Here is a 22,179-nt window from a genome sequence, read left to right on the forward strand (position 1 = left end):
TAAACAACTGAACCTTTCATATACTTTTTGTTCATATGCCAGTCTAAGAAACAGGTTGAGACTAACTTTTCCTCAAAATAAATTGCTAAGATTAAAAAACAACCCCCCACCCCAACACACACACACCAGGTTTTGGGGGTTGCAAATATTAATCTACATGATTTACTGTCTACAGATTATCTTGGGCAAGTCTAAAATAGTCACATTCCTGGTCAATAATTTTAGTTTTCTCATATTCAGAACCTTGTATTTTATTTTAATTGCTTGACTGAAGATGCAAAAAGAGTCTCTTGCTAAAATGTATCAGGACCAAATCCTGCTCTTCTACCTTCCTGTGGACATCCTAGGCTCGAAGTACAGTGGGAAAGGTTACATTTATGCTGTGTGTAGGGGGATGCGCATAACCTCAGTGGAATACAAGGGGGACCATCACTCAAAGAAGAATCCACAGTACCTCGAGTGTTAGTACACAGTGTTCCACAGCAGATCAGAGCTAGTGAAGCAGTGGGACCTATGCCTTACTGGTCTGTGCATAGTGTGTGTGGTACAAAGATCCATATCTACTGCTCCTGCCTACAAACTAGTACTGATCATGGCCTAGCTACACATGAGACCAATGCTCGGCAGCACTTTTGCAGTCCTCCTGCATGTATTCTGGGGACATCCTATTATTTCCAAATACATTTCACTGTATCCAGTGTTCCCTCTAATTTTTCCCACCCACGTCCGGAATAAAATTTTGTTATGGGCCCCAACATGGAGGTGATGTGTGACACATGACCTTCATATTGGTGCCCATAACAAAATTCACGTGTTGGGCATGGGGCCGAGGGGTTCAGTGTGTGGGACGGGGCTCAGGGCTGCGGTAAAGGGTTGGGGTGCAGGGTGTGAGGGGCTCAGGGCTGTGTTGGATCATATTAAAGAAGTTCTGTATTAAAATCACAAATGAGTTTGATTCCCCATAGTTTAAATTCCAGGGTATTACTAATTAAGAGGTCTCTTGGTTTCACTATTTCTCTCCTTTTCTGTGTGAAACTTGCAAACTGCTAATTGTGTTAGTACATCCTAAGACAGAGTCTGTTCTCAAAGCAATACTTTGTAACAACAGAAACAGCGCACAGAGACTCCCCACCCTTTTGTTGTATTTATCTCGCTTTGTTAACAATTGAGATTAAAATAGAGATAGAGGATGTATGTGGATGGATGCTTGGTGTGAATAATAAATGAATGATCAGGGAGGTGCCACCCTAAGAATCCAGTGTCCATTGGCCGAAGAAGGTGTCAAGTGGAAACAACCAGAGGACCCTCGGAGGGCAGACTGGAATCCACCCAACAGCCTCAAGGATGGGAGAACCGAAGAACAAAACAACATCTGGCAGCACGGAGCCGTCAGGAATGTGCCATCTGCTGATTGATTCAGCAACAGCATGATAAAGCAACCTCCACAGACTTGTATTAGACCAAAGACCTATAAAAACAGAACCAAGGGACTGAGTTCTTTGGGGTCTGATTCTGCAAACCAACTTCCAGGAGCGTCAGATGTGCATCTGACAAGGCCCTGCTCCCTCCTCATGTCCAGGCCACCTGGCCTGTGGCTTGGCACAAGCTACTCTAAGGCTGGTAACTATGATAACAACCTTGCAGAACCTGTGTGTGTGTGTATGAATAAATATGAAATGGAATGGAATGTTATAGTTATAACTAACTGCTTACTATGATTCTTTCTGTATTCACAATAAATGTGGCATTTTGCCTTATCCCCTTTAATAAGATCCTGCTGGCTTTTATTTTATTGGTATAACAGCTGGGGCAGAGGGTTGGGGTGCAGGGGTGTGAGGGCTCCAGCTGGAGGTGCAGGCTCTGGGGTGGGGCCAGAGACGAGGGGTTTGGGGTGCAGGAGGATGCTCCTATGGGGAGAGAGGACCAACCCCCCCCCCCCAAGCTCTCTCTCCCCACAACAGCACCTGGGCTTCAGGGGCGAGGCGCCTCTCCCTGCTGTGGCAGCTCCAGGGCTGGGGCCCCAGGTCCAGACTGGATTCAGGCCAGGGGAGGGGCACTGGGGCAGGTCCGGGCCGCGGCTGGGGTGCCCTGGCCACGGCAGTTCTGGGCCACCCCAACCACGGCAGGTTGGGTGCCAGGCTAGTTTGAGGCTGGGGGAGGGGCACCCCTCTCCTGGCTGTCCCCGGGTGGGTTCCCTGAGCACCTGCGCGGTACTAAATAGGCTGCTGCGCAGCTTACAGGGAACTTAGCTGTATACGATTACTTACCATCTGACATTCTGGGGGCGAATTATGATCTTTCTGTATGCTCCAGATAATGAATAATCTCGAATTTTATGTCTCATGTTGCTGATGTCAAGGTTGTCAGCTGCTAACATTTCCTTGTAGGCATCACCGACTACAAGAAAAGGAAATATTTAAAGAAAATTAAATCTACTTAAAATCTTAGTTCAAATTAAGTTTTAAGTGATCGTGAAAATTAAAAAGACTTACTTTTATGCTTCGGATATATAACATCAAACCCAGGTAATGGCATCACTATATCATGGATAGTATAACTGTCAACATCTGCCTCTTCAATATGAACACCTGTCCCTAAAATTCAAACAAACAGTTTTCTATTTAAAATACATAGGTATGTGGCATTTTTCTGTCACAAGCATCTGCTGTTAATTGAATTTAAAAATAAAAGTTCTTGATTTAAACGTATCTGACTATAGATGGATGAAGCAAATGTTGTGTTGTATCTTCATTTACTGACACAATTTTCTTAAAGAAAGGTGTAACAGTCTTTAGAGTTTAAAAAGAAATCATGCAAAGCAACAATGATTTGAAGTTTATTTTACCTCCTTTAAGTACAAGGTCTCCCGATACAGCTTTAAGTCCATATTCTTCTATTCTCTTGCTCACCATGTTATTCCATATATAACTCTGATAGCTATGAATATACATCAAACGATTATTCCTTGGTATCTGTAGGTGAAAAATGTTTAACTGAATAATAGGTGTCTTTAGTTACTTTCACCACCCAGCCACACTTAATGGATAAACATTGAAACAAGTCATTTTTCCAGTCACACAGTTAACATGTAGGTGTTTGGTTTGTATACTATATTTCTGGTCTTAATTTGAGAGGAATTTACTTGTAAAGAAGGAAAAAAAAAAGTATGCATTATCCCCTCAATACAAAAAGCTCGTTTTCATTTTGTGTAACAGTTTGCCAAGTGTATTGTTGATGTAGACATGAGTCCCATTTTCAACATTGTAAAGGAGTACTTAATTATTTTTCATAGATTTGTAGGTCTTGAGCAACCAATAAGACCATTCAGTTACCCTCCTGAGTAACACAAACCATGAAACTTCACTAAGTAATTCCCGTGTCAAGCCCAGTAATCCAAGGTTGAAATAGAACTATTTTCGGAAAGATCCAATTTTATTTTTTTAAAAATCAAGACTTCAAAGTGATGCCAATTCTATCACATACTTTGTCAACCTATTCCAATGGCTAATTACCCTCACTGTTAATTTGATTTGATTCTCTAAAGGCACAAAGAAAATCTGATCTTAAATCTTACACACAAGTCACAGATACCTATATAATTCAGATGAGTTTAAGTAACCATACAGCTTCCATATAAGCATGCAACTACATTTAGAATTCTGTTCTTTCATCCATGTGCATTAATAGGAAACACCCAAGTTATTCATTATACATCAGTTTGAGTCTGGATCCCTCAGTAGACAATATGACCGTACTTCAAGGGAACACAGAGGAGAGGAATGGATGGATTTAAGAGGTTTATACATTGTCCATTTAAAATGTAGTGTAACACCACAAAAATAAAACACAGACAAAAAACCTCAACCTTTTTACACTCACTATGCCAAATGCAGAGACTATATTCTTCAGTCCATACTTTGAAAGTCCACGTAGAAGCTGTCCTTCCACACACCTTTTTACAGGCAGTTTTTTGAGGGCTGCAGCTGGATCTTTAGTCTTTGCCCACTCTTCTCTGCATTTAACTAAATATCCTTTCTCAGCTGTAACAATAATTTAAGATTAACATTTTAACTGCAAAACAAAAAATTCAAGTTGATTAAAATATTAATGTAGCTGAAAAAAACAGTGCATTAGTGTGCTTATGTCTTAGTGAAAGTTGTTAAAAAAAAAAAAAAGAGCCAAAGTCTTCTAGATTCTCTACTGGAACAGCTAACTCATTTGTTAACCTGTAGTTAAAATGTAGTAGGAGTACAGGACACATGACATGGCTAATTTAAAGCAAACGTACAAACATGTAAATATAACGGGTTAAAGTACATTTAAAATATACTCCTGTTCAATAATGTTGTTGGTATATAAATCCACCTATAAAAGCTAATATTTACTACCTGTTAATATGCATTCCGTGGCTAAAATGGAAGATGTCCTTTTGAGCACAGAATCATAGGACTCGAGAGGTCATCTAGTCCAGTCCCCTGCACTCATGGCAGGACTAAGTATTATCTTGGCCATCCCTGACAAGTGTTTGTCTAACCGGCTCTTAAAAATCTCCAATGATGGAGATTCCACAACCTCCCAAGGCAATTTATTCCAGTGCTTAACCACCATGACAGTTAGGAAGTTTTTTTCCTAATGTCCAACCTAAACTTCCCTTCCTGCAATTTAAGCCCATTGCTTCTTGTCCTATCCTCAGAGGTTTAAAAGAACAATCTTTCTCCCTCGTCCTTGTAACAACCTTCTATGTACTTAGAGGGGACATAATAACAGTTTTTGTCTTCTCTTTTCCAGACTAAACAAACCCAATTTTTTCAATCTTCTGTCGTAGGTCATGTTTTCTAGCCCTTTAATCAATTTTGTTGCTCTTCTCTGGACTTTCTCCAATTTGTCCACATCTTCCCTGAAACGTGGCACGCAGAACTGGACACAATACTCCAGTTAAGGCCTAATCAGCGCAGAATAGAGCGGAAGAATTGCTTCTCGTGTCTTGTTTACAACACTCCTGCTAATAATCCCAGAATGATAATTTGCTTTTTTTGCAACAGTGTTACATTGACGACTCATATTTAGCTTGTGGTCCACTATGAACCCCAGATCCCTTTCCGCAGTACTCCTTCCTAGGCAGTCTTTTCCCATTTTGTATGTGTGCAACTGATTGTTCCTTCCTATGTGGAGTACTTTGCATTTGTCCTTATTGAATTTCATCCCATTTACTTCAGACCACAATTTGTCCAGATCATTTTGAATTATAATCCTATCCTCCAAAGCACTTGCAACCCCTCCCAGTTTGGCATCATCTGCAAACTTTAGAAGTGTACTCTCTATGCCATTATCTAAATCATTGATGAAGATATTGAACAGAACCGGACCCAGAACCGATCCCTGCAGGACCCCATTCGTTATGTCCTTCCAGCATGACTGTGAACCACTGATCACTACTCTCTGGGAACGATTTTCCAACCAGTTATGCACCCACCTTATAGTAGCTTCATCTAGGTTGCATTTCCCTAGTTTGTTTATGAGAAGGTCATGTGAGACAGTATCAAAAGCTTTACTAAAGTCAGGATACACCACGTCTACTGCTTCCCCCCATCCACAAGGCTTGTTACCCTGTCAAAGAAAGCTATCACATTTGTTTGACAAGATTTGTTCTTGACAAATCCATGCTGACTGTTAGTTATCACCTTATTATCTTCTAGAAAACAAACTTTCTACCTTTTGAAGGACTTATATTGTGCCCCTCACCATCAACTTTAGCTACGTGAGCCCAGATTATCCCCCTACTTAAATCTGTGCATGGATCTCCTCTCCTCCGTGAATACATGGCTCAGGATCTCCCCAGGACCATCCCCTCACTCCTCACCAGACCAGACCCTGCTGAAAGCATTCTCTCCACCATGTGGTCCACACAAGAGGAAGGAGTGAAGAATGGGTAGGATGCAAGTTGTCCTCCCTCTGGTCCCATGCAGCTTCCCAAAGAGTTAACAACAGCCCCAGGTTGTGTTAACTTTTTTGCATCCCTTTTCACCCCAAGAGCAGCTGCTCTGCCAGGGAGTGGCAGATGGGAGACTGCTAAAGGCAGAGCTGATGCAGAGGTTCAGGTTGTGGAGTAGTTTTTCCATGGGAAAGGTAATCCTGCACAACCCACAACAAGATGTTCAGGAAATCTCTACAAAGAAATCCCCGCCAAGATACTCAGACAAGAAGTCCCCTTCCAGTTGCTTTTTTACTACAGGAGGGGGTGATCCAGGCCATCAACAATGGTTTGTTGTTAAGAGCTTGCTGAAAGCTTTTAAACAGAAAGGACAGTTCCAGTGCTGACAAAGTTTACCGTATACAGAAATGTGAATGTCTATATGCACTTCAATTAAAGAAAGTTTAACCTTCCCTCCATAAATACTGTTCTGTTCATTTATGTGTAAAATATTTCTTAGAACCTACCTCCAGGCCGTGGTTTTAATATTAAATCCATTACTTCATTCCAGTTGTTTTGTAGAATAGCTCTAAAATGAAACAGAAAATTCATTGGTTTCAGAGTAACAGCCGTGTTAGTCTGTATTCGCAAAAAGAAAAGGAGTACTTGTGGCACCTTAGAGACTAACCAATTTATTTGAGCATAAGCTTTTGTGAGCTACAGCTCACTTCATCGGATGCATACTGTGGAAAGTTCAGAAGATCTTATTATATACACACAAAGCATGAAAAAATACCTCCTCCCACCCCACTCTCCTGCTGGTAATAGCTTATCTAAAGTGATCACTCTCCCTACAATGTGTATGATAATCAAGTTGGGCCATTTCCAGCACAAATCCAGGTTTTCTCACCCCCCCCCGCCCCCACACACACACACAAACTAACTCTCCTGCTGGTAATAGCTTATCTAAAGGACCACTCTCCTTACAATGTGTATGATAATCAAGGTGGGCCATTGGCCAAGGTTAGTCTCTAAGGTGCCTTTTCTTTTTTAGAAAATTCATTAGCTATTATAAAAACAGGAACAGATTTTAGGGATATACTTAAGTTCTCTGAAAACCAAAATATTCTATAAATTTTACATTTCATCTACAGCCAATATCGTGCAAGACAGCTGATACAGCTGCTTACATAGTTTCTGTTCCTGATGCTAAAGTTAAAATTGACACACAATATCATGACTGAAACTTTCCAGAGAGAAAATAAATAAATAAACATACCCAGATGTAACATTATACAAAGATACAAATTTCAAAATATGATTCTTTAGTACACACAATAAAATCATCAATTATTTAAAAAAACCCATACCTTCCAACTTGATATGTAGGAACAGCCGTGGTTCCAAATCTTTGCATTCCATAATAATTAATAAATCCAATTTCCCTGAGAGAGTGCATTGCTTGCTGTACTTGATCATCAGTTCCTGTTATATTTCTAACACAAAATTATTTTTAAAAATCCACTCAACAGTAAAACCATCTCAAATTGCAGCCATCAGATCAGTTTGAACTTGTACTCTTAGGCTCCTGAAAGCAGTCATTATCAGTATTAAAAATCAACATAAATTGTATACAGCATTTCCTAAATCCAGCAAGTTCCCTCCCCCACACCTTGATTGAGAAAAGTTTCAGAGTAGTAGAAAAGTAGTCTCAGATCCCCTGGTATCCTCCCTACTTTATAGCTGAAAAACTCTGACTTGATTAAGAAGGCCATCAATGGCAAAGCCCTGGCATATAGCAGCATTTTACCTGAGAACAACTGTGAAATGGTTCCCTTGCAGTTCTCCCAATTTCAGCGGATGGTTCTTGTAACTAAAATTTCCCAACTTAAAGTTCATCAAACATTTGTTCAAATGAGCAAGTCTTTGTGCAGTGATTCTAAAAAGAAAAAAAAGAAAAAAGACAGTGACCAAGCTACTCTCAGAAAAGCTCATGGGTAAGTATTTATGGAAATGCCAGGGTTTCAAGCTAAAACAGCATTACAAGAAACAGGAGTATAACTCCCTTAGTTTCTCTGCTTTTTGTGTATTGCCTCCAAAAAATATTCTAAATGAATCATCTAAAAGGATAGGGTACATTATTCTCAAGCCCCATCTACACAAGAAAACTAATCCATTACTGACAAAGCTATGTCAACAACAAGTTTCCTGGGACCTATGTTGGAAGACTAATTGGCAAAAAATGTTAATACAAAGTTATGTTTGCCCCATGCTCATTCATGCTCTTCCCTTTCCCAGGGAATTGTGGGAGAACTTGTCTGTTCTTCTCAGTACACAAGGAAGCAGGGGAAATGTGGGAAGGCATTATCAGCATGAATGATTTAGTCTGCATCCTCACTGCAAAGTGGGCTTGTTACCAGCCTGAAAGCACAACTCAGGCTTTAGGCTACAGCAGGAGTTCCCAAAATTTTTGCCAGCGTGACCCCAGTTTGATGAATTATTTCATTCAAGAACCCTAGCATGGAGGACACCATTTTGTCCTCTGCACTGCATGACCCCATGCGTATGGGTGCATGCAAGGTCATGCTGTGCAAAGGATGCCATTTTATAAAGCAAAATGGCATCCTCCATGCATTGGGATCTCGCATGCACTGTACATGTGACGTCACGCTATGCAGAGAAAAATGGCGTCCTCCGCACACTAGGGATTGCCACGATTCCATCTGGGGTTATGATCCAGTTTGGGAACCACTGACCCACAGCCCCCAACAAGCCAGGTAGTCGGGGCCTGAAAACACCACTAAATTTGAATGAGAGAGCTCTGTGTGTGGATGGAAGTGGGGGTCGGGACGACACACAACTTAGCTCTGCAGTGAAGACAAACCCGTACTGATGCTTCAGAATGCTTTGCGAACAGAGTACATGAGCACTGTAGGACAAAGTTTTACACCTAAGGCAGAACTCAGGTTTAGGTCACAAGGGATCTGACCACTACTGAAAAATACTGTCAATAAAAATATTATCCCTCCTGAACTTGCATTTGAAAATGATTAAGTTGCTAGTACAGATGGGACAAAACTGTTTTCAAACACTTACAGAAAGCATGACTGAGACTGGGTGGATATAGGAATCCTTAGAGATTTCACAAAAAGAAAAAGTACCACAAGTACTCCTTTTCTTTTTGCGGATACAGACTAACACGGCTGCTACTCTGAAACCTGTCATTACGCAAGTTAGAGATTTCAGTGTACTGAACTGAGAATCAAGCATGCCAATCCCACTTATGGTTACAGGCATTGTAGACGTTGTGACAAAGTTCCTGCTCTACCTTGGTGGGTCTTGTGCTTATTGGCAGATTTGCTCACCTTGGAGCTTCACGGCAGCCCTCAGCTTGGGCGTTTTTCTGAACCCACAGTCCAGGTCGACGACTCCTGAGTCTGACCAGGAGTTGGAAGGATTCGGGGGGAACCCGGGCCCATCCTCTACTCCGGGTTCCAGCCCAGGGCCCTGTGGAATGCAGCTGTCTAGAGTGCCTCCTGGAACAGCTGTGCGACAGCTACAACTCCCTGGGCTACTTCCCCATGGCCTCCTCCCAACACCTTCTTTATCCTCACCATAGGACCTTCCTCCTGGTGTCTGATAATGCTTGTACATCTCAGTCCTCCAACAGTCCGCGTTCTCACTCTCAGCTCCTAGTGCCTCTTGCTCCCAGCTCCTCACACGCACACCACAAACTGAAGTGAGCTCCTTTTTAAAACCCAGGTGCCCTGATTAGCTTGCCTTAATTGATTCTAGCAGCTTCTTGATTGGCTGCAGGTGTTCTAATCAGCCTGTCTTAATTGTCTCCAGAAGATTCCTGATTGTTCTGGAACCTTCCCTGTTCCCTTACCCAGGGAAAAGGGACCTACTTAGCCTGGGGCTAATATATCTGCCTTCTATTACTCTCCTATAGCCATCTGGCCCGACCCTGTCACATATCCCCCCCCTCTGCTCAACACTACGGGGTTGGGCAACTTGGGATGTCAGGCAGTGTACTCGTGACAAGCCATCTGCGTTGCCATGGTGGCTTCCAGCCCGGTGTTGTATGGTGAATTGGAAAGGTTGTAGGGACAGGAACCATCTGGTCACCCTTGCGTTCTTCTCTTTATTTCGCTGCATCCACTGGAGGGGTGCATGGTCGGTCACAAGGGTAAACCGTCGTCCCAGAAGGTAATAACGTAGTGTTTCCATGGCCCATTTCACAGCTAGGCACTCTCTTTCAACCACGGCATACTTCTGCTCTCTCGGGAGGAGTTTCCTGCTGAGGTAGAGGATTGGGTGTTCTTCATCTCCGACCATCTGCGACAGGACTACTCTGAATCCTACTTCAGATGCATCTGTTTGTAAAACGAATTCTTTGTTGAAGTCTGGGGCTATAAGCACGGGGTTACTGCAGAGGGCTGTCTGTAGATCCATGAATGCTTTCTCTGCGGCATCTGTCCACTTCACCATGTCTGAACCCCAGGCTTTTATCAGGTCTGTCAGGGTACTCGCTCTGGTAGCAAAATGGGGAATAAATTGTCGGTAGTACCCACCACACCCAGGAATGCCCGGACTTGCTTTTTCTGATTCGGCCGGGGCCAATTTTGGATAGCCTCTAGTTTGTTTAGTTGGGGCTTGACCATGCCCCTTCCTACAATGTAGCCAAGGTATTTAGCCTCGGCTAGCCCTATAGCACACTTGGCTGGGTTGGCTGTGAGGCCAGCCTGTCTTAGCGTGTCCAGAACCGCTTCCACCTTTCCTAAGTGGGTTTCCCAGTCGGGGGTGTGAATAATCACATCATCCAGGTATGCCGCTGCATAACTGGTATGGGGCCATAGGAGCTTGTCCAGAAGACGCTGGAAGGTGGCAGGTGCCCCATGCAGTCCAAAAGGAAGAACAGTATATTGAAAGAGACCCTCTGGTGTAGAGAATGCCGTCTTTTCTTTTGCATCTTTGGCCAGGGGAATCTGCCAGTATCTCTTTGTTAAATCAAGGGTGGTCAAAAATTGGGCATTGCCCAGGCGGTCAACTAACTCATCGATACAGGGTATGGGGTATGCATCGAATTTGGATCTCTCATTCAGCCGGCAAAAGTCATTACAAAACCTAGTGGTGCCATCGGGTTTGGGCACCAACACAATCAGGCTTGACCACTGACTGTGGGACTCTTCGATGACTCCCAGCTCCAACATCCTTTTTACCTCTGCCTTGATCTCCTCCCTTTTCACTGCTGGGACGCGACAGGGCCTTAAACTTACCTTTGCCCCAGGGTCTGTAATAATGTGGTGATATGCTTCGGTGGTCCGGCCTGATTTGGTTGAAAACACGTCCTGGTATCGGTCGATCATCTCAGTTACCTCCTTCTTCTGGTTTGGTGTCAGATCAGTGGATATCCTGATCTGCTCCTGCATATTATTTCCCTGGATTGGGGTCTCTTGGGCCACTACACACGCCTCTCGTTGGTGCCAAGGCTTTAAGAGGTTAATGTGATAAATTTGTTCTTGTTTCCGGTGTCCTGGCTGCCGCACCTTATAGGTTACTTCCCCCACGGGTTCAACCACCTCATAGGACCCCTGCCATTGGTCCAGAACCTTGCTTTCTGCCATGGGTACCAACACAATCACCCGATCCCCTGGTTGGAACTGTCGGACTTTTGCCTGGCGATTGTAATGGGTTCACTGGGCCTCCTGCGCCTTTTCCAAATTTTCCCATACAATAGGGGTGACCCAGGCTATCCGTTCTCACATCTGCAACACATGGTCAATTATATTTGTCCCCTCATTGGGTTCCTCTTCCCAGATTTCTTTTGCAATATCTAGTATGCCACGGGGGTGCGTCCGTATAACAGTTCGAAGGGGGAAAACCCAGTTGAGGCCTGAGGTACCTCCCGGATTGCAAACATAAGGTAGGGTAGTAGAGTGTTCCAATCCTTCCCGTCTCGACTTACCACTCTCCTCATCATTGCCTTGAGGGTTCGGTTAAACCTTTCTACCAGCCCATCGGTCCTCGGATGATAGACTGAAGTTCTCAGGGTATGTATATGGAGCAGCGTACAGAGGTCCTTCATTAGCTTCGACATACATGGGGTACCTTGGTCTGTTAATATCTTCTTTGGTAGCCCCACTCGGGCAAAGATCCCCACCAACTCTTTAGCTATCGTTTTAGAGGCCGTGTTCTGCAGGGGGACGGCTTCTGGGTAGCAAGTAGCATAATCCAGAACGACAAGTATATATTGGTGGCCCTGGGCTGTCTTCTCCAGGGGTCCCACTAGATCCATGGCTATTCGCTCGAAAGGGTCCCCTATGATGGGAAGGGGTACTAAAGGTGCCCTCAAGTGGGGACGGGGACTGTGCAGCTGACACTCTGGGCAGGACGCACAGTACCGCCGCACTTCTTCATGTACTCCGGGCCAGAAGAATTGTCGCAGGACCCGTGCCAGGGTCTTCTCTACCCCCAAATGCCCCCCAAAAAGATGACTATGGGCCAGACTTAATACAGCATTCTGGTGTTTTTGAGGTACTAGAATTTGCTGTACCTTCTGCCCCTGTACTGGTGCAACCCGGTATAAGAGATTCTTCTTCATTATGAAGTAGGGTCCTGGTCCCTGGGTTTTCCCTTCCAGGAGGACCCCATCTATTTCGGTCACTTCCTTCCTAATGTTGTCGTACCTTGGGTCTTCAGCCTGGTCCCATCCAAAATTTCCTCTCCCGGGGCTAATCTGCCCGAAATCTAGGGGACCAGTCTCTGTTGCCTCTACTGGTTCAGAGGCGTTCGGGTGCGGGTCAGACTCGGGTGCTTCTCCCTCCTGGGTGGCCTCCTTTTCAGCTGCTCAGGTCCACCTGCCTACGAGAGCGACCCTCTGGCTTTGGGCCAGTATTTGGGTTCCCAAGGCCTTAGCTGCCCTTCTTTCCCTTTTCGTCTTTCTATGCTGTCTGGGAGTGGAGAACAAATCTGAGGATATTTCAGAGAAGGTTGAGGGTTAACAGTCTACTGTGGATGCCTCACTACTTTCAGGGCTTCCCCCTTTCTCCAATTCCCCTACCGGGAGTAAGTCTCCAAAACCTGGGAAGTCCCTCCCTATGAGCACTGGGTATGGGAGTTTAGGAACTACACCTGCTGCTACCTCAGTAATGTTCCCCTGAATCTCAATTTTTACTGGGATGGTGGGGTAATAATCAACTGTCCCATGGACGCATGTCATCCCTGTACGTTTAGCCCACAGCAGCTGACTACGCTTCACGAGCTTCCGCGAGACAAGCATGATAGCACTCCCTGAATCAACCAGTGCCATGGTCTCTACCCTGTTTAGTTTCACTGGTCTAGTGTACATATGTGGGGTTAGTGAGACCCCCACAAGGTGGATTAAGGAGATGGGTCTGCCCAGTTCCCCAGGTTACATTGCATAGGCTCCTCGGCATTGGGACACCGTGCAGCTATGTGCCCCTATTCCCCACAGGCGTAACAGCTGTATGGAGCCCTAGACATTCCCCAGTCTCTTGGTTTGGGTAGTCTAACATCACGATCCTCTTCCCCCTCAGTGCTCCGACTCTTTGTGGCTACTGGTGGGCCTTCAGCCCCTTTCTTTTTCCACCTGGGTTCTCCTGGTGGCCCAGTCACCTGAGCTCTAGGGCTTGGTGCTGCTAGTTTAACCCGGGGTGCTTCTTCCTTAACTGGTCGGGTCAGCTCCCTTGCCATCCTTCGCCTTTCTACTAGAAGACAACCTCGTCGTAGGTGGAGGGTTCGTTCTGGCTTACCCAGGCACAAAGGTCTGGCGGTAGTCCTCTCCTGTACCGGTCGATGACCAGAACCTCTAGTATCTCCTCTGGACTCCGGAACTCAGTTCATAACCACTTTCATGCGAGATGGATGACGTCATATAATTGGGACCGCGGGGTTTTGTTTTCCTGGTACCTCCACTGATGGTATCGCTGGGCCTGCACTGTGGTCGTTAGCCCAGATCTGGCCAGGATCTCTGCTTTCAGCTGGGGGTAGTCTGCCACAGCCTCTTCAGGAAAATCACAGTAGGCCTTCTGGGCCTCCCCACACAGGAACGGAGCGAGGATGCCAGACCACTGTTCTCAGGGCCAGGCCTCCCGCAGGGCTGTCCTCTCAAAGGCCAGGAGGTATGCCTCTACATCATCCTCCCGCGTCATTTTCTGCAGCCACTTGCTGGCTCGCATGATCTGCGTCCCATCGTGGCCGCGGTTCAGCTCTGTAAGGGCCTTTACCAGTTCCCGCAACACAGCCCGGTCTTGAGCAGCCTGGTCCATCAGCAGGCGATTAGTCTCTTGCTGCAGCTGCCCTGCCTCCTGTTGGGCGGCTGCCTGGACACGAGTAGCCTCCTGCTGGGCAGCCGTGGCTTGTATCAGTGCCCACACTACCTCCTCCATTGTGGTGGAAAAAAAATAAAAATAGACCCTCTTCCCCTTTTTTTTTTTCTTCCTTCCAAACACCCTCCTTCTTCCGCCGTGCTGTGGAAACCAGATCCCACTTCTGACACCAGTTGTGACAAAGTTCCTGCTCTACCTTGGTGGGTCTTGAGCTTATTGGCAGATTTGCTCGCCTTGGAGCTTCACAGCAGCCCTCAGCTTGGCCGTTTTTCTGAACCCACAGTCCAGGTCGACGACTCCTGTGTCTGACCAGAAGTTGGGAGGATTTGGGGGGAACCCGGGCCCGCCCTCTACTCCAGGTTCCAGCCCAGGGCCCTGTGGAATGCAGCTGTCTAGAGTGCCTCCTGGAACAGCTGTGCGACAGCTACAACTCCCTGGGCTACTTCCCCATGGCCTCCTCCCAACACCTTCTTTATCCTCACTATAGGACCTTCCTCCTGGTGTCTGATAATGCTTGTACACCTCAGTCCTCCAACAGTCCGCGTTCTCACTCTCAGATCCTAGTGCCTCTTGCTCCCAGCTCCTCACACGCACACCACAAACTGAAGTGAGCTCCTTTTTAAAACCCAGGTGCCCTGATTAGCTTGCCTTAATTGATTCTAGTAGCTTCTTGATTGACTGCAGGTGTTCTAATCAGCCTGTCTTAATTGTCTCCAGAAGGTTCCTGATTGTTCTGGAACCTTCCCTGTTCCCTTACCCAGGGAAAAGGGACCTACTTAGCCTGGGGCTAATATATCTGCCTTCTATTACTCTCCTATAGCCATCTGGCCCGACCCTGTCACAACGTCTTTACTTGAGCAGCAAGCTAAGCACATCCCCCACTCCCAGGATGTCAATCCCAGCTTTTACTTGTCTCTTTACAGGAAACTTAACGGGTATTGAGAAATGTTCAGTCTAACTGGAGAAGTGAATAATTTAGGGTATAAGGCAGAAGCAAGAAAACAAAACATCCTAGAAGGAAGACATTAATTAATCATTTTTTTTTGTACTCTGCTTTTTAAAATCTAGCACTTCTCCCCTGCTACAGAAGCAACTGTCAAGTGCAGGGGTGGGCAAACTATGGCCCAGGGGCCGCATCTAGCCTGTCAGACGTTTTAATCCAGCCCTCGATCTTCTGCCGAGGAGCAGGGTCCAGGGCTTGCTCTGCTCCAGCCGGTGAGCGGGGTCGGGGCTTGCCCCACTCCGTGCATGCCGTGGTTCCATGCGGCTCCCGGAAGCAGCGGCATGTCCCCCCTCTGGCTCCTATGCACAGGGGCAGCAAGGGAGCTATGCACGCTGCCCCCACCCCAAGTGCCACTCCCGCAGCTTCCATTGGCCGGGAACCATAGCCAATGGGAGCTGCAGGGGCGGCGCCTGCGGATGGGGCAGCATGCAGAGCCGCCTGGCCACACCTCCGTGTAGGAGCCGGGAGGGGGGACATGTCACTGCATCCAGGAGCTGCTTGAGCTATGTGCCTCATGAAGCCTGCACCCCAACCCCCTGCCCCAGCCCTGATCCCCCTCCCGCCCTCCAAACCTCTCAGTCCCAGCCCGAAGCACCCTTCTGCACCCAAAACCCCTCATCCCCAGCCCCACCCCAGAGACCAAAGGCCCACCCACCCCTCCCTGCACCCTAACCCTCTGCCCCAGCCCAAAGCTCCCTCCCACACCCTGAGCTCCTCATTTCTGGCCCCACCCCAGAGCCAGCACCCCCAGCCAGAGCCCTGACCCCATCCCACATCCCAATCCCCAATTTTGTGAGCATTCATGGCCTGCCATACAATTTCCATACCCAGATGTGGCCCTCAGGCCAAAAAGTTTGCCCACCTGTGGTCTAATGCCTCTGTCTCTCTCCAAGCCTACATTCCACTCTGACTGCTCAACAAACTGTGCCCCTTTTCCTCCCATTTCCCTGGTCCAAGGCTGCACGAACCCTAGAACAGCAACCCAGAGCTGGGCACCCACCCTCCTTTTGTGCAGATGCTCTGCAACAAACAGAACCTCCAAGCTTTAAGTGCCAGACAAATGTGAGTGCATCTTTGGCCAGGTCTACACTACAGAGTTTTGCTGGCATAACTATGTTGGTTAGGAGTGGGAGTGGGGGAATTACAATTTTTATTAAAGCTGTTAAAAAAATTATATAGTACACAGGTTAAGAAAAGAGCGTCTGTATATCTGGGTAGAGTGCTTAGATTATCCACAAATACAAAGTTTATTTTAAAAGTCATAAGATACATATAGTGCATAAACAGCAATAACCCACATTTAGGTGAATAAATTTAACAGTACAGTTTAGATATTAGCATCCAAGTATTCGGGTACATTACTCATGACAAGTTATACAGAGAGTTTGTTGCGGAAAGCAACAAAGGAAATATAGCAATGAGTGACAATTGTCCCTCAGTAATTGAGAATTTAGGGTAGGTTGTCCATTTAGAAAATACAATCCAGGAGGAAAGTATTTCAGATACTTTCCTGACTGGGCTTCTCATCGGCACTCCAGCTCATCCCTCCTGGTATTGCCAATGTCTGGTGATGTGTTCTATGTAAATGTCCCTTGACCACCTAATGGCGTCTAACACCATGAGTTGCCACATCAGCCTAGCGTAACGCTGACCAATTCTGCATTCTCTCAACACTTACTGGTTACTGGGGTCCCATGGGCCCAGGGCTCCAATGATCAGTGCATGTCTCTGAACCTGGTAGCCCTTGGCTCTCAAGGTTTTGGACAGAGGGGGACGTATTTCTCCACCTTTCGAGCCCGGGCATTGTGGAAGGCCAGGGTCCTGTTCTCTAAAGGCACTGTGACGTCCACCATCATGATCTTCTGGTCCTCGTTGGTGATGATCATGTCCAGCCGCCGTTGGCTGTCTGTTCCAGGGATGGCGGAGTTCACGGCCACCTTCCATATGGGTGGCAGGATGACTTTGACTAGGCGAACTTGGATGGCGTTGCGTCACAGCTTCCAGGCTCTGGAATGGGGCTTGCAGCTACACAGGACGTGGGGTAGTGTCTCATTGGCATAGCCACACTTCATGCATCACTTGTCCTGATTCCCGTGGCTGATGGCTCCGTTCAGTGAAATGCAGTTGAGCTTAGCCCTGTGGATGAACCTCCAGTTGGCAAATCGGGTGAAGCTGCCCCTGGGGAGGAAGTGGTTGCTGGCGTCCCACTTGCACATCACCTCAAACGCCTTGCCCTGGTTCGGCTTCTGTTTCAGGTTTTCCACGTATTGGCAGCGGATGGCATGCTTCAGGGTCCTCTCCAGCATGGTTCTAGCTTTTGGAGTGAGGATTGTGTGCTCTGCATTCTTCACCTGTGGCACTAGGACTCCCAGCTCCTGGCGTTCCTTGCACCATGTCCAGCGGCAGCCAACACACTTCTCCAGTTGTTGTGTAGCATTGCGAGCATGAGTCCAGAGTGAAGCAAAGTCTCCCCGGTCTCTTCCAAAGTCACCTTCCAGTGAGCCACTCAGGTAGGTGGCAACATCTTGATTGGAGGGAGTCCTGGCGATTCACTTCTTGATGACATCCCACATGGCACTTTCTGCAGTGTTCCTCACCATGACATCCAGGCACGTCAGAAGGCAGAAGTGATCACTGCAATGTCGCACAGATCACTATACTAGGAACGTTGGCTCTGCCCTGCCTGTTTGAGATGTACACCAGTTCATTGCTGGCTCTCTGGGGAAGAAACATCCACTTCTTCACTAGCTGCCTGGTGATGCTGTCTGCCTTGTTCAGAGGTACCTTCGCCACGGCAGATCCCCTCAGGATGAATGAGACCCAGGGGATCAGGAAGGTGTTCAAGGCGTTGATCTTTTGTCATGGTGCCAGTAGGGAGGAGTTGATCCTGGCCACATCTCGTAGGATCTCCGCAATGGTATCCTCAGGTGTCTGCTGGATGCAGAAACCCATGGGCATGCTGAGATGTTGGTACGCTTGCCCATCCTTGAGGAAGATCATAGGTTCACCCTCGATCTGAAAAGGTGTTGTATGGACCAAGTCCCTTCTACTGCCATCAATATGCAGGGATGCGCACTTCCTAGCACTGAAGCAGAGTCCCATCCAGTTGGCAGCCTGGCTGATGATGTCAAGCATTTGCTGGAGACACTCAGGGTTGTCTGCGATCAGGACCAGATAGCCCGTGTAGGCCAGAATATTCACGCTGTTGCCATACAGGTCAAAACCGCCTAGACTGCTGGAGATGGCTTGAATGAGCAACTCCATGGCTAAGTTGAAAACGATGGGGCTGAGGGAACAACCTTGCTCTCCGACAGGACTAATCAGACTTGTAAACAACATAGCTATTCTGGCAAAAAGTCCCCTAAAGACACACATCTTATACCAGCAAAAAGCCAGTACAAGATGCATCTCCACTAGGGGGCTTTGCTGGTGCAGCTATACCAGCAGAACTAATGTAGTACAGATTAGCCCTTTAATTCTTTCTATGGGGAGTTTCATCCTGGGTCCTTATTCATCAACAGCCCTCAATGTGCATGTTATCGCCACCTTTCACCATTGCACACAAAATAACTTGCAAAGATAATTTATTAGAACATTTAACAATTGGTCCCCAAGAAACACCCCACATTTCTGTGCAGGATCAACAGGCTCTAGGGATCTCTCAGGACTCAATCTAGAATATGTATGATCATCAGTTGATACACTTGTTCTTCAAAGTGTGGGATTCATCGGATGGACCCACAAATTACTAATCTTCACACTCAAGCAGGTAATCTCATTTAACCAGATTGTATGGTGTACTCTGTTCAGAGGTGTGTGTGTGTGTGTGTGTGTGTGTGTGTGTGAGAACACATGTATACATACCAAATTGTAACAGCTGAATAACATAATCTGTCTTCTCTATGGAGATCAGTTTGGGAACCTCTAGTTTAAATTTAAGAGTCCCATAGTTATTGAATGGGGTTGCAAAAAGCCACAAAAGAGTCATGACATGGTCTCCAAATGTTGTATTGTGAAATGTATACACACAAGGCTGCTATACTATGGTAGATCTTCATTTTTTGATGCAATATTACAATATAATGCCAAAGAACCGCACCACTGTTTTGTGATTTTCGGAGACTCCATCAAATTGCATCTCACCCTCTTAGACCAACTCTGGGAGTACATTATAGCAGAGCACCAGCTCTGCTATAGTAAAGGTTAAGACCGGCTTCCTGTTCAAAACGAGATTCTAAGTCCTCTAAAATCTGCAGAGATAGTAAGTTATACTGACCTAAGTGCCAGTATAGACAGTTTCTCCTACCAGCATAGCTACCACCTCTCACGGAGGCAGGGGTTAGTAAGCTGTCAGCAGAGTTCTCTCCCGTCGGCATAGAGCATTTTCACCAAAATGCAGTACAGCTGCGCCACTGAAAATGATGGAGTTCTCACAGCTACACTACAACTATCTAAACAACCATTAACTACCAACACTTCTTTCTGTTCAAAAAAAAGGGGGGGGGGCAATAAAATGGTAAAAAAACCAACAATAATTAAACAAGGAAAACACTTTGTTAATGCAGAGTTAAGGTTGCCGGAGAGAACTCATGCCCTCCCAGAACATGAATCCAGTCAAGCTCAAACTTCTGAAAACCCAGCACACACAGAATTAAGGTAAATGCCCATGTAACCTTAACTCCGTCCTCTGAGCAGGATACCACCTAAACCTAGACTTTTCCATACCCATCATAAAATTCACAGACTGCTCTCATCTCCCACCTCATTACTGGCAATATCCATGGCAAGCAGGCTGCAGTGCCCTGCTACTGACACCACCTACGCAATTCTGTATCACAATGATGAGGAATGGAGCCTCAGGTACACGTGAACCTCTTTCCTTTGATAACACACTATGGAAAGAGGGAGGGGCTAGGGCTCAGACTCAGATCTTCCAATATCAGAGACCAAACAGTCCCACTTACCTCCTCCACCATTCAGTACAGCTATGGCTACCTCTAACACAGTAATTCCCAGTAGCTATTGCCAGCTCCAAGGGGAGGCAGGGGGTAAGCAGAGTTAAGGTTATGTGGCATTTACCCTAACACCGTATTTCCTGATTTTCAAGAGTTTTGCCGAACTCAGTGTTCTGGAAGGGCACAAGCTGTTACCAGCAACCTTACCTCTGTGTTAACAAAGTTTTTACCATTTACCCAAGGAAGGAGCTGTTCCTCCTCATTCTTTCTTCACCTTGGAGCTAGGAGCAGTTCTGGTTCTCCTTCCTGAATGCTCAGAGGGAGTTGTGTAGGGAAGGAAGAAGATGGGTTCCCAGTGACAGGGTGGATCACATTAACAACAGATAGGTGGGTCCCACACCACCACTCAGCATCCTTCTGATATCTTGCAAGGGTTATATAACATGGGAGCAGTCCTGTGATCAACTCTCTGCTCACTATGTGTCTGCTTACTACGTGTCTCAGATCAGGTGCAGCTCCAATCAGATCAATGGACCCCATGCAACCTACATATGACTCAGAAGCTGTAGCCTGAGTACCACTGGTTTTACAAGATAAACAGTTACGGTATAACTCTTCTTGAAATAAAAGGGTTCCATAGTATCTACAACATTTGTTTAGTGACTGTGGTCCTGATTCAGTAAAGCGACTAGAGCACACGCTTAAGTGCATTGCTGAATCAGGACCTGACTCTGCAACTTCTGTTTGATATGCAATAGTGTTTTCTCCACGTAAAGCTAACCTACCTTAAACAAAGTCCAAGCTATTGATGAACAAAATAAAGAGTGCACATACTATATTTAATAAACCAACATGTTTTACGTGCGCTACATATTATACAAGATTCTTAAATGTTTATTAAGACAGCCAAATTACCTTGTTATAAGAATTTACTTGCAACATATCTTCACTTACCGAAGAACAGCAATCTCTTGAACTGTAATAGCTCTTTTATCTTTGGTCCCCATGTAGGAAAATATATTTGGCTTAACTCTTAAAAAAAAAAAAAAAAAAAAAAAACAGTGATGAAAATATCAGATTTGATACTGAAGGAGACCCAAGCCCCATACAATTAGGCCAAAGAAACTGTAATCTCACTAGCATATTATATATAAAAAACTAAACTAACAACTTTTTTATTAGATTTTACATGCACAAAAAATAGGGAATTTTGAAGTTACAATCTCCACACAAGCTGTACTGCAACTTGACCCCATTATATATATAATATTTTCTATTGCTGTATATGGCATTATTATAAGGCAGGAAAGTTACCATATATTTTGTTAGCAAATATGGTAGAACCTCAGAGTCATGAAGACTCAGGAATGGAGGTTGTTCATAACTCTGAAATGTTTGTAACTCTGAACAAAATGTTATGGTTGTTCTTTCAAAAGTTTACAACTTAACATTGACTTGATACAACTTTGCTGCTGCTTTTAACCACCTTAATTTAAATGAAACAAGCACAGAAACAGTTTCCTTACCTTGTCAAATCTTTTTTTAAACTTTCCCTTTATTTTTTGTTAGTTTACATTTAACACAGTACTGTACAGTATTTGTTTTTTTGTTTTGGTCTCTGCTTCCTGATTGCGTACTTCCGGTTCCAAATGAGGTGTGTGGTTGACCTGTCAGTTTGAAACTCCAGTGTTCGTAACTCTGAGGTTCTACTTTAACAATCATAAAGGAGTCCTCCTGCGTATAGGCAGTATTGTCACTGTTACTTTGAATAATTTGCTTCATGTGTGTGTGTATAAAGTAAAAAAATTCAATGGAATAATGCACAACAAATCAATCACTATTAAAAAAAAAAAAAGACCCTCAGTGCATGCTTATTTTTCTGTGTGAAATTCAAATAGTGCATTTATCATTATGTGCGGCTATCCGTATACCAAACACTATACTCATATAAGCATACAG

General features: G+C 45.5%; 1 protein-coding gene across 4 annotated transcripts in view; it reads right to left on the reverse strand.

Annotated features, from left to right (window-relative positions):
- PUS7 (pseudouridine synthase 7) overlaps positions 1 to 22,179 on the reverse strand; it is a 47,324-nt gene that overhangs the window by 4,141 nt on the left and 21,004 nt on the right. For all 4 annotated transcript variants that reach the window (XM_037889167.2, XM_043551784.1, XM_037889166.2 and 1 more), the window contains 8 exons: positions 21,175 to 21,252; positions 7,722 to 7,850; positions 7,282 to 7,407; positions 6,439 to 6,500; positions 3,880 to 4,040; positions 2,846 to 2,972; positions 2,493 to 2,594; positions 2,268 to 2,397 (listed from right to left, as the gene is read on the reverse strand). In XM_037889167.2, coding sequence (XP_037745095.2) covers positions 2,268 to 2,397; positions 2,493 to 2,594; positions 2,846 to 2,972; positions 3,880 to 4,040; positions 6,439 to 6,500; positions 7,282 to 7,407; positions 7,722 to 7,850; positions 21,175 to 21,252 — 915 coding nt within the window. The remainder of the gene's footprint in view (positions 1 to 2,267; positions 2,398 to 2,492; positions 2,595 to 2,845; positions 2,973 to 3,879; positions 4,041 to 6,438; positions 6,501 to 7,281; positions 7,408 to 7,721; positions 7,851 to 21,174; positions 21,253 to 22,179) is intronic.

The sequence above is a fragment of the Chelonia mydas genome, chromosome 1, assembly GCF_015237465.2.
Source record: "Chelonia mydas isolate rCheMyd1 chromosome 1, rCheMyd1.pri.v2, whole genome shotgun sequence".
In the NCBI taxonomy this organism is placed as follows: domain Eukaryota; kingdom Metazoa; phylum Chordata; order Testudines; family Cheloniidae; genus Chelonia; species Chelonia mydas.